Source organism: Camelina sativa, chromosome 10 (assembly GCF_030686135.1).
Source record: "Camelina sativa cultivar CO46 ecotype springtype chromosome 10, ASM3068613v1".
Lineage (NCBI taxonomy): Eukaryota > Viridiplantae > Streptophyta > Magnoliopsida > Brassicales > Brassicaceae > Camelina > Camelina sativa.
In genome coordinates, this window is record NC_141889.1 from 22,471,058 (window position 1) to 22,481,459 (window position 10,402).

The 10,402-nt window shown below is 36.8% G+C and overlaps 2 protein-coding genes, 1 non-coding gene and 2 pseudogenes across 6 annotated transcripts; 1 reads left to right on the forward strand and 4 right to left on the reverse strand.

Annotated features, from left to right (window-relative positions):
* Nucleotides 1-633: 633 nt before the first annotated feature.
* Nucleotides 634-1,608, forward strand: LOC104719466 ((Z)-3-hexen-1-ol acetyltransferase pseudogene; annotated as a pseudogene). The gene has a single exon (XR_015568030.1). The product of XR_015568030.1 is annotated as a (Z)-3-hexen-1-ol acetyltransferase pseudogene (transcript).
* Nucleotides 1,609-1,840: 232 nt separating this feature from the next.
* Nucleotides 1,841-3,744, reverse strand: LOC147937183 (uncharacterized; annotated as a pseudogene). Its single transcript, XR_015569045.1, has 6 exons — nt 3,734-3,744; nt 3,502-3,703; nt 3,163-3,424; nt 2,723-3,058; nt 2,333-2,638; nt 1,841-2,243 (listed from the first exon to the last, which is right to left on the reverse strand). The product of XR_015569045.1 is annotated as an uncharacterized LOC147937183 (transcript).
* LOC147937184 (uncharacterized) lies at nt 3,602-4,300 on the reverse strand. The gene has a single exon (XM_087468236.1). The coding sequence runs from the start codon at nt 4,298-4,300 to the stop codon at nt 3,755-3,757; it is 546 nt and encodes a 181-aa protein (XP_087324362.1). The 3' UTR covers nt 3,602-3,754.
* A 42-nt stretch (nt 4,301-4,342) lies between these two features.
* LOC109126887 (uncharacterized) lies at nt 4,343-5,709 on the reverse strand. Of its 2 annotated transcripts, none has more exons than XM_087468235.1 (4): nt 5,594-5,709; nt 5,223-5,510; nt 5,040-5,143; nt 4,343-4,953 (listed from the first exon to the last, which is right to left on the reverse strand). In XM_087468235.1, exons 1-4 carry the CDS (start codon nt 5,674-5,676, stop codon nt 4,343-4,345), a joined length of 1,086 nt encoding a protein of 361 aa, XP_087324361.1. In that variant the 5' UTR covers nt 5,677-5,709. The 2 variants fall into 2 exon arrangements, with proteins under 2 accessions (XP_087324361.1, XP_087324360.1); XM_087468234.1 differs by having other exon boundaries at nt 4,343-4,943; nt 5,003-5,143.
* Nucleotides 5,710-10,041: 4,332 nt separating this feature from the next.
* On the reverse strand, nt 10,042-10,148 carry LOC147937185 (small nucleolar RNA R71). The gene has a single exon (XR_015569767.1). It is a non-coding gene; the product is annotated as a small nucleolar RNA R71 (small nucleolar RNA).
* Nucleotides 10,149-10,402: the final 254 nt, after the last annotated feature.

A 10,402-nucleotide genomic window follows, 5' to 3' on the forward strand; every position in this document is an offset into this window, starting at 1 on the left:
AAGAAAATAAAATATTACTAAACTATGTAAAATAGCAAAAGAAACATGTGTACTAGGATCAAAGATGTGCCAAAAAACATCTTGCGTCCAGTGTCCAATAAAAAGATCTTAATACCACCAAACCGTTAACAAAAAAAATCTGATAATTGCAATTTGGTACATCGCCGGCAGCCGGAGCTAGTAACTCCGGCTAAACCAACGCCACGAGAGCTCAAGCCTCTCTCCGATATCGATGACCAACAAGGACTAAGATTTCAAATTCCATTTATATTTTTCTATAGACCTAATCTTACAAGTAATCTTGACCCGGTCAAAGTTATAAAGAAAGCCCTAGCCGAGGCACTGGTTTACTACTATCCGTTCGCTGGTAGGCTCCGAGAACTTTCCAACCAGAAACTCGCGGTGGAATGTACCGGTGAAGGCGTTTTGTTCATCGAGGCTGAAGCTGACGTTGCGCTTACAGAGTTGGAGGAAGCTGATGCGCTTCTCCCTCCTTTCCCTTGCATAAAAGAGCTTCTCTTTGACGTGGAAGGGTCAACCGATGTTCTCAACACTCCATTGCTTCTGTTTCAGGTAAATTATTTTTTTTAAAAAAGAAAAAAATTCTTAAAAAAAGTTGATTAAATTATACTATTAAAGTTGGTGAGTGTGACCAACACGCACCGTGAGTACGAAGATCAGGTAGGAATCAATGGAAGGGGCGGAAGAACCTTTGGTTAGCCGGTCTTTCTTCTTTAGGGCGGAAGAGATCTCAGCCATACGGAGACTCCTTCCGCATGATCTCCACAATACCTCATTTGAAGCGTTGTCGTCATTTTTATGGCGTTGTCGGACAATCGCGTTGAATCCTGACCCCAACACTGAGATGCGACTTATGTGCCTCATCAACTCTCGTTCCAAGCTTCTAAACCCACCGCTATCGCCGGGTTACTATGGAAACGCGTTCGTCTTCCCCCCGGCAATAGCCACAGCAAGAGATCTTATGGAGAAACCTCTTGAGTTTGCTTTGAGGTTGATACAAAAAACGAAAACCATTGTAACGGAGGACTACGTCCACTCGGTAACAGCCCTAATGGCGACAAGAGGCCGGCCTATGTTTGTGTTGGCGGGGAACTACATAATATCTGATTTGCGACCTTTTGATTTGGGAAAAGTTGAATTTGGGCCGTGGGGTAAGCCGGTGTATGGTTTCTATGTGCCGTTTGAGAATAAAAAAGGTGAGACAGGTACTGTTGTGGCGATTAGCTTGCCTGTAAGGGCGATGGAGAGGTTTATAGCAGAGCTACATGGCGTGGTGAATGTGTTTTAAGAGATGAACCAAAAATCCTAAGTCTGTTATGTCTTAGCTCTAAGAGCTGAGTCGAGAAACCATAGAAGCGACTAAAAAAAATGTTAGCCATGCCAACACTAAGAAGCGACTAAAAAAAAATGCCCAATTCAATTAAAAAAAATCATTAACCAAAAAAAAAATTATAAAAAATCTTCAGAAAACAAATAAATTAAAAAACAACAAATGAAAGATAATTCTAAAACATTTTTCTTCCCTTTTCACTACAAGAATTTTGAGTTTTAATAGCATCGGAATAACACTATCTATCAATAGTATATTTGCGCCCGTCATTATAGGTCAGACACTTTATATAGTGTTTTTTATTCTGTTATTGTATTCGTGGCTTTAATAGTGTTTGTGCGTCTGCAATTAAATATTCTATAACAGCGTTTTTAATGTGTTGTTTTAAATATTACTATAGCATTTATATAAATGTAATTGTTTTTATTTATTATTTTTTTATAATTTTATTTTAAAATTTAATATGATTTGATTGAATTTTGATTTTGATCAATTTTTTTATTATTTATTATTTGAAAAATATCCAATAAGATTGAAAGTCACAAATCCACAAACATTCTAAAGATACAAGTTCATAGTACTACATAAAACTCAAATGTGTCAGCCTCAAATGAATATAATCTTGTCATTAGGCCAAGCCACAGTGGTTCTTACTGCATCAACTATGAATTCAACTTCAGTATTTACTCTCCATACTCTACCACCATCAACCTTTGAAACCTCTACCCATACCTTGCTAGCATTGGAACCTAAAGGGACAAAATGAACCTTCTCTGCTGGATCAGTTGAAGTTACACGACCGGTTGCAACTCTCTGCCCAGAGTTATCAATATCCAACAGAATATACTTTTGTTTACCACATTTGCTGCTACTACCAGTGCTGTGACTAGCACTATATAACAAAAAATTATAACACATCATCAGAACAACAATTGCAATCAAATTTTCAACCAGTCAAACAACAATTGCAATCAAACTTACTTGACTTGATTTCCTGGTTGATTCATCTGTTGGAAGTGGTTCGATTATGTTTATCTTATCAATAGGCCATGCTATGGTCTCATATAGTGCATCACCCATGATTGAGAATTCAGGCATTGGTTTCCATAAATAAGCATCAGGGTTTACCACTAGCTGGACCTTAACAACTGCAGCATTTGGTCCCAGTGCAATATCGTTCACCAAATGTTTAGGATCAGTTGACAACAATAGACCCTCAGCAATCAAATCAACATTTACATTCCAATAATCAAAGATGTGAACTCTTCCTAGTGATGCATCTGTTTGCTAACGAGTCGCAAAAAATATACAATCAATATTAGTAATCTAATTAACATTATTATAGAGGGAAACACAGCAGTCGTAATTTACCTCTTCACTAGCAGTGTTAGGAGGTTGGGATAGGGGATCATCCAATATTATCTTGTCAGTGGGCCATGCGATTTTACCTCCTACAGCTTGACTAAGTGAGACAATGGTTGGAGTAGGTCTCCAAATATATGCTTCTGGGATTGATGCAGACTTCACAATTACATCTGCTGCATTAGGACCCAATGGAATGCGACCAATCTTATATGTAGGTTCACTGGAACAGTATTCTCCTTCACCAACAACTACATCATCACTCGAACACCAATCCAGTAGTTGGCACCTAATTCCTCCTTTGGTAGCATCGCTCAAGTCAGACTGTGAAACCCGATCATGACTCTGCAAGGACATGTGGACCAAAACATGCATATAAGTTGGTATCTAAATGGAAATTACATGTTAAAATTTCACATCATGGAACCAGTTAAATTTAAAATAGTTACCTTTTTACCAGCTAAGTTACTAACCACATTTTCCAAATCTGCAATCTTGGTAAGTAATTCTGCTTGAGTAGCTTCAAGCTTCTGGACATGGGAGTATCTAGTCTGTAAGAATGCCATCTTGGTAACAGTAGCGCCTCTGCCCATGCCCCTAAGTCATCCTGGTTTGTCTTTTCCAAGTACCTGACTCACAACATCGTCTCATACGGCTGGTGGTGTGAGGAATTTGACCCTTCCTCATACGTCTGAGTTTTTCACTTTTTTCCTATTCACACAAAGATATGGCCATAAGTAATATACACAAAAAGAAGTTAAATAATCAATGGGAAGTTTTAAAATAACCTTAGAAGATGTGTTATTCCTGCTATTCACCCAACTGTTCCAAGCTGATGCACATTGGATGTTGCTAGGCTTTAGTTCCTGTAAATTAACCTTCCTTTTAGTAGCTCGAATTTTTCTAGAAAGCTTAGATTTAGAAGCCCTTCACAAACCACCCATTTGCCTTAACAGTGCTTCTTTTTGCCAATCTTCTTTCAAATTGAACCTCACATGTCAGACATTGCCAAATTAAAACATTAAAAACATTTACAGGTTATTAAGATATACACTTAGTCAAGCTTACCTGAATTTCTTCCCACATTACGTCTTTTGTCCTTTCATCGAGATGTCTCCAGTCATCTAGCAGTACTGGCACATGCTCTCTCACAAGAGGACCAAGGAAAGAGGAGAGTGTCACTGATCCACTGCCAACATGCTCACCCATAGCATTAAATTCCACATCCATCTTATCGTCATCATGCTTCGCCACTTTGCGCATTCTCGTTGGACCTCTTGACTTCCTCTTTTTGTTATCGGATTGTTGTGTTTGTGTTTCAGAGGCGTTGGATTCTGCTACATGGGGTGAGTCTTCTTCTGCTTCAGTCTCATCTTTTTCTCCAACATCTTGTTCCTCTGTGTTCTTATCTCCTTCAGTTACATTTTGCATTATCTCAACACTATGATCTGGTTCAGCTGCACTATTATCTCCTTCAGTTACATGAGCCTTCTTGTTTTTCTTCTTCTTCAAGGATAATAAAGGACTCACTTCAACTCCTGCCTGGCGCTTACTGCGACAAACTACTTTAGCAGCTACAGGTTTCATCGTCTTTGGTTACCTGAAACACAATCAAGTTTTAATCAAATCTTATACTAGAACACCTTCACAATCATCCCTAACACAAAAACTATCATCATCAGTCTCATGATCTCCTAAATCTTCAATTGGCTGGACTGATGTTTGTGCAGGAACTAACTCCTCTACTGTGTCCATCATGTTGTATCCTCTTGGTGGTGCCTGCATAACAACATACCAAGGTGAGTTCTCATCATCTCTAGAGTAAAAAACTTGTTTAGCTTGCGATGCCATAATGAAAGGATCATTTAAGAATGATGTCTGATTCATATGGAGGTTGACAAGTGTGAACCCGTCTTCCTCTTTCAGTCCATTCCCTTTGTTAGCCCAACTACACCTAAATAGTGGAACCTGGAACATGTGGTAGTCCATCAATATGATTTCCTTTATCACTCCATAGAATGCTACTATGTATGCCATTTGTCTCGTATCTTTAGCACTAACTCTACACTTAGAGAATGCTTCATAAGTTACTCCACTATTCTGAGTCTTCCTCTTGACATCATCTGTTTGAAAGCGATGGCCGTTTACTACAAAACCCTTGTAAGTTTGAGCGATATGTCTTGGTCCAAAAGCTAGCCATCTCAGCCTATTAGAATGGTCCTTCGAGTTACTTGGTATCTAACAGTTAACAAAAACAATTATTTGTTTTTAACACAACCACAATCAAACTTATAACTAACAAATGATATATGACATTCTTCTAACCTTTCTTTGATCCACTGTGGGAACCTTTCATTATGATATTTCCACAATAGAGTTGAATTTTTTGCGCATCTTACATCTGTAACTTGCAGTTCTTCCAAATGCAACCTGTTTTCAATGTAGTTAGACTCAGATTTTGTAAAAGTCCAAGTTTGTAAATATAAAACTCAATCAAATTTATCCTTACTCAATATATGGTTCCATGACTGCTGTATTCATGAGAATATACCGATGAGCTATGTCTCGCTCTTTATCTGTGAGAATCTTTTCTGTGGCTTTCTGCAGTGGTCGACCTTCAAGGACATGTTCATCTACCTCAATATCTTCATTGCGAGTTAGTGTTTCTTCAACTGGAACAGACTTCTGAAGGAACTCTAAACAAAACGCAAGGCATTCACCAGCCAAGTAGCCCTCAGCCATACAAGCTTCTGGCCTTACAAAATTCTTCACAAATGCCTTTAGTGTCTTCATGTATCTACATGTACATAAGAAAACTCATTATGATGTATATAGTTACACGAACTTTAAGATCTTAAATATATAGAGCATAAAAAGTACCTCTCAAAAGGGTACATCCATCTGAAGTGTACAGGACCACCCAAGCGTGCTTCTCTTGCTAGGTGTATTGGCAGGTGAAACATAATGTCAAACAGTGAAGGTGGAAAGTATCTCTCCAACTAACACATTGTTTCCATGAACTCTAATTCTAGTGTAATTAGTTTCTCTATATCAATTACACGTTGGCACAACCTCTTGAAGTAATTGCATACTCGATTCACTACTATACGAGGTCCTTTAGGCAGGAAACCTCTCAATACCACCGGAAACAGGTTCTGCATTATGAAATGATGGTCATGTGACTTCAGACCACCAATGCTGGGAGGATCTACTGACACACAAGTGGAGATGTTGGCACAATATCCATCAAGACCTCTGAATTTGGATAACCTTCTGCACAATTTACGTTTCTCTTCCTTAGAAAGCCAATACGCAGCTGGAGGTAAGTAGGTTCTCTTCCCACGTATCTCCGTATGTAAGTTGCTTCGAATACCAATGTCTTCTAAATCTTTCCTTGCTTTCAACCCATCCTTGGATTTTCCACTATGCATCAGAATAGCTAATAGTGCATTAGACACATTCTTTTCCACGTGCATGACATCAATGTTATACCTCACAAGCAGATACTGCAACAATTATTTAAAAAGTGAAAATCAGAAACACACTATAGTAGTTAAAACTAAGAACCAAATTCAAATTTCATTATAATATCTACTAACCTTCCAATAAGGTAAGTCAAAGTAGATTGATCTTTTTTTCCACCGCCATTGATCATCGCCTTCTTCATATTCATCAGCTGAACTCACATCATCATCATCTGCTTCAACTATTTTTCTCTTGTCTTTCTTATCTAAAGGTTTACCAAATTCATTCCTAAAATCTTTAAGGCTCTCAAGTATTTCTGATCCACTCTGAATTCTATTTGCAGCACCAACCTCCACTGTGTTGTCAAACCACCCTTTCCTACGTCTGTAAGGATGCCCAGGTCTCAAACGCTTCCTGTTACCCATATATACATGTTTGCGACTGAACTTTAACCATCTATGAGGTGTATCCTTCCCACAGACAATACACGCTTGCTTCCCTTTCACTTTACATCCAGCTAATGTTCCTAATGTTGGATAGTCAGTGATACTCCACAACAATATAGCTCTTAGAGTGAAACTCTCCTGCTTAAACGCGTCATAAACCTCCATACCATCATTCCATAAGTCTTTTAGGTCATCTATCAGTGGTTGTAGATATACATCAATATTGTTGCTTGGTGCGGTTGTTCCAAGTATCAACATTGACAACATGATGTTCTCTTGTTTTATACACTCCGTTGGAGCCATATTGTAATTGACTAAGAAAACCGGCCATGTTCTGTACTTGGTGTTTTGGATAGCGAACGGATTCATCCCATCAGTAGAAATTCCTAGCCTAAGGTTTCTAGCATCCCCAGCAAACTCTGGCCATTTATCGTTTACCTGGATCCAAGTCAAGGAGTCCACTGGATGCCACATTGTACAATCTTCACTAGCATTAGTGAAGTGCCAACGCAAATCCTCAGCCAACCGTTTTGATTTAAACATCCTCCTATATCTATCTTTTATTGGAAAGTACCGTAGCACCTTTTCTGGAATCCCTTTCCTCTCCTGACCGGTGAGATTATCTGTTTCCCGTCTTGATTCATTACATCTTGGACAGCTTGTTGACTCCGCATATTGATTACAATAAAGGATACAATCATTTATGCAGGCGTGAATGGAATCATAACCAAAACCAAAAAGCTTCAAAAGTCTCGGGAGACAATCCGATTTGGCAAAGACTAATAATAGAAGAATAAAACCCTAGATCGAAAGAATGAACAAGAATGAGATTTCATACAAAGAGTGAGATTTACCAGAAGAATAAAACCACAATCGAGCGAGGGGAAGCTGGAAAGACTCGCGAGACAATCCGATTTGGCAAAGACTAAGATCTGTTTTGGAGTGTGAAATTTTAGGTAATGTGACAAAGATCTGTTTGGGAGAGAAAAAAATGTGTGGGACACAGTCCGATTTCGCAAAAAGACAGTGAAAATCGAGCAAAAAAAGATAGAGGGAAGAAATGAATTTTTTTAGGGTTGGTGGGTAATTGGGGATTTTTGTCGAAAAGTGAAAAGTTTTAGCCTCCAAATTTTTCCAAGTGTTACGGGATTTAATTTTTAGTTTACCGCCTAACACTATCATAGCGTTTACTATTTGGTATTACTATTAAAACTTCGCAATTTTTTTTTCATTTTTAATATAATATAACATAGCGTTTACATATACACAAACGCTATCTAAAAAATAAAGGTCTAATAACGATAGCATTATTGCCATAAACGTTATACTACTGTGCTATTAAAACTCAAAATTCTTGTAGTGTTTTCTCCACAAAATTGGTAGCCAAATTTTCAAAGTCAACGTTTCTAACCACTTCTTCATAGATATATAAGATAGAAGTCACTCAATTTTTCTTGTGACATACTGGGAAGAAGATACAATATGATCAACTTCAGTTATGAAATTTTCTTTAGCAGATGCAAGCGAAACTAGAACGGTCATCGATAAGCTATGAGATTAAATAAATAACTTCAACTGTTTTCAGAAAATCTAATACTGCTTCAATAAATATTTTAATTCTTTTGGTAAGACATTTTTTAGGACTTTAAGTTAAACAATTAAGGTGTTGAAGTAATCGTTTGTTTTTTTTAATTAATTAATTAAGCCCATGTGGGCATCTCGATGGATTCTTGAAGTCCAATAATTATTTCCTATTATAAACATACATATTTATATAAAATCTGTTAAGAGTAAATATATGCCCTTAAATTTTAATTTTTTCCAAAATTTGATGACTTAAGCAAATGTTTCTTTTTTCTAATTAACTCGAGATGTTACGTTATCAGTGAAATATATTATTGATCATATAATTAATTATTGAGTTAAAGACAAGATTTTTAGGTTGAATAATTGCAGACCACCAAGACGTAATTCTTCATAGCGGCTCCTATTGGTTTTGATTTCATGGATAGGATCGCGTGACATTCTCAAATACGCTCATGCATGGAAAAATGTGTGTAACTCTGTTCTCTATATCCAGTGGTTTATATATCATGCGCCACATGATAGACTATCTAAACCAAATTATGGGAGATTGTTATCAATGACAACCCCATAAGACACTTTTGTGTGAAGGAAAACAAATCAAGAATGGTGTTGAAAAAAGACGGACCAAAGCAGATAGTGAAGGTTGAGAAAGCTGTTGCGTGGGGACTGGGGAATCCTTTGGTGGTCCGGAGCTCTCCCCATCAGTTTCAAATAAATGAAAAAAAAAAATATGAAAAAGCAAGGATTCCATTACACGATTGAAAGAAAACAAAACTAGAAGCAGCAACGTACGTTATAATTTAGGCCCGTCAAATTCCTTCCACTCCCATTAGAGTTTTTTTTTTTTTCTTTTTGGGATAATATATTTCTTTTGGTTATCACTCTATATATTCATTAAACCAATATACATAAATAGATAATCCAAAAATCACAAGATAGAGATTTATCACATTCAGGACACAATACAAAACTAGTGAGAAGTGATTTATAAAGTTATGTTTTATTTTAGTATATGCAGTGCAAAAAAAATTAAAATACTTTATAATTTTCATTATATGGAGTATATAAAATTATTACTAAGAAAATAAGTTTTAAATGCAATATATATTAGTTACTTTTGAAGAATTGTAAACTTTATCAAAACTAATTAATTACTATTTGTTTAGAGTTAAAGAAAATCATAAATAATAAAAATGGTGTACTTGTGTGCAAAAATCCTAAAAATTATTACTTAATAAGACCATGTCCACTCCAGCAATCCATATGGGTTGCTCAAAAATAAATTAATCATATAAATAATATTAAATTAATTAAAGCAACCCATTAAATACTTAAACCAAAATCATCCTTTCACTATTAAAATAATTATTTTTTATACTATTGTTTATTAATTTTCAATTGAAATAATTTTAAAATGATAGTACATTTAAAGAGTTTGATAAAACAAGTTATGGTTTTGAAGTTTACAAACTGAAAAAAAAAAATCTACAAGCAGAAAGAGAGATACAAACTAAAAGAGAGATAGAACAAGAAAGGAAAAGAAGGGATGAAAGGAAAGAGTACAATATATAGAACAACAACAACTTGACACTAAAAAAAAAACACCAAGTCACATGTCACTAGGACCAAAACAAAGGCAATGCTGCTTCAAAGGCAATGTTGCTTCAGACACCTACACAATGATTTTCTTGCCTTTCTAGATAATTGTTTGGCTCTTTGGGAGACAAAGCACACATCTGGGAGAAATCACTCCCCAAGGAGTTCATCACCACCTGGGAAGCATGCAACAAAGCGTTTCTAGCCAAATTCTTCTCCAACTCCAGAAATGCAAGGCTGCGAAATGATATCTCCAGCTTTGTTCAGAAGGGCAATGAGACATTCAGCGAGGCTTGGGAACATATCAAAGGATACACTATAAGATGCCCTCATCATGGTTTCAGCAATGCTTCATTCCTAAGTACACTATACCGAGGAGTGGTCCCAAAGATACGGATGTTGCTGGACACCACCAGCAATGAAAACTTCCTCAACAAGGATGTCGACGAAGGTTGAGATCTAGTGGAGAACTTGGCTCAATCTGATGGGCATTACAATGAGGAGTACGATCGCACTGTGCGATCCACTGGAGAGGAAGATGCCAAGTACAAGAGGGACATGAAGACCCTAAATGACAAATTGGATAAACTCCTGA

Bases quoted from the DNA above. Each gene is read 5' to 3' on its own strand.
- LOC147937184 (XM_087468236.1), bottom strand. From the start codon at position 4,300: ATGAAACCTGTAGCTGCTAAAGTAGTTTGTCGCAGTAAGCGCCAGGCA.
- LOC109126887 (XM_087468234.1), bottom strand. From the start codon at position 5,676: ATGTTTCACCTGCCAATACACCTAGCAAGAGAAGCACGCTTGGGTGGT. The intron at 5,511-5,593 runs GTACTTTTTATG...ATGTACATGTAG, and splicing joins TGGATGTACCCTTTTGAGAG to ATACATGAAGACACTAAAGG. The intron at 4,944-5,002 runs GTTTGATTGTGG...TTAGATACCAAG, and splicing joins ATATCATTTGTTAGTTATAA to TAACTCGAAGGACCATTCTA.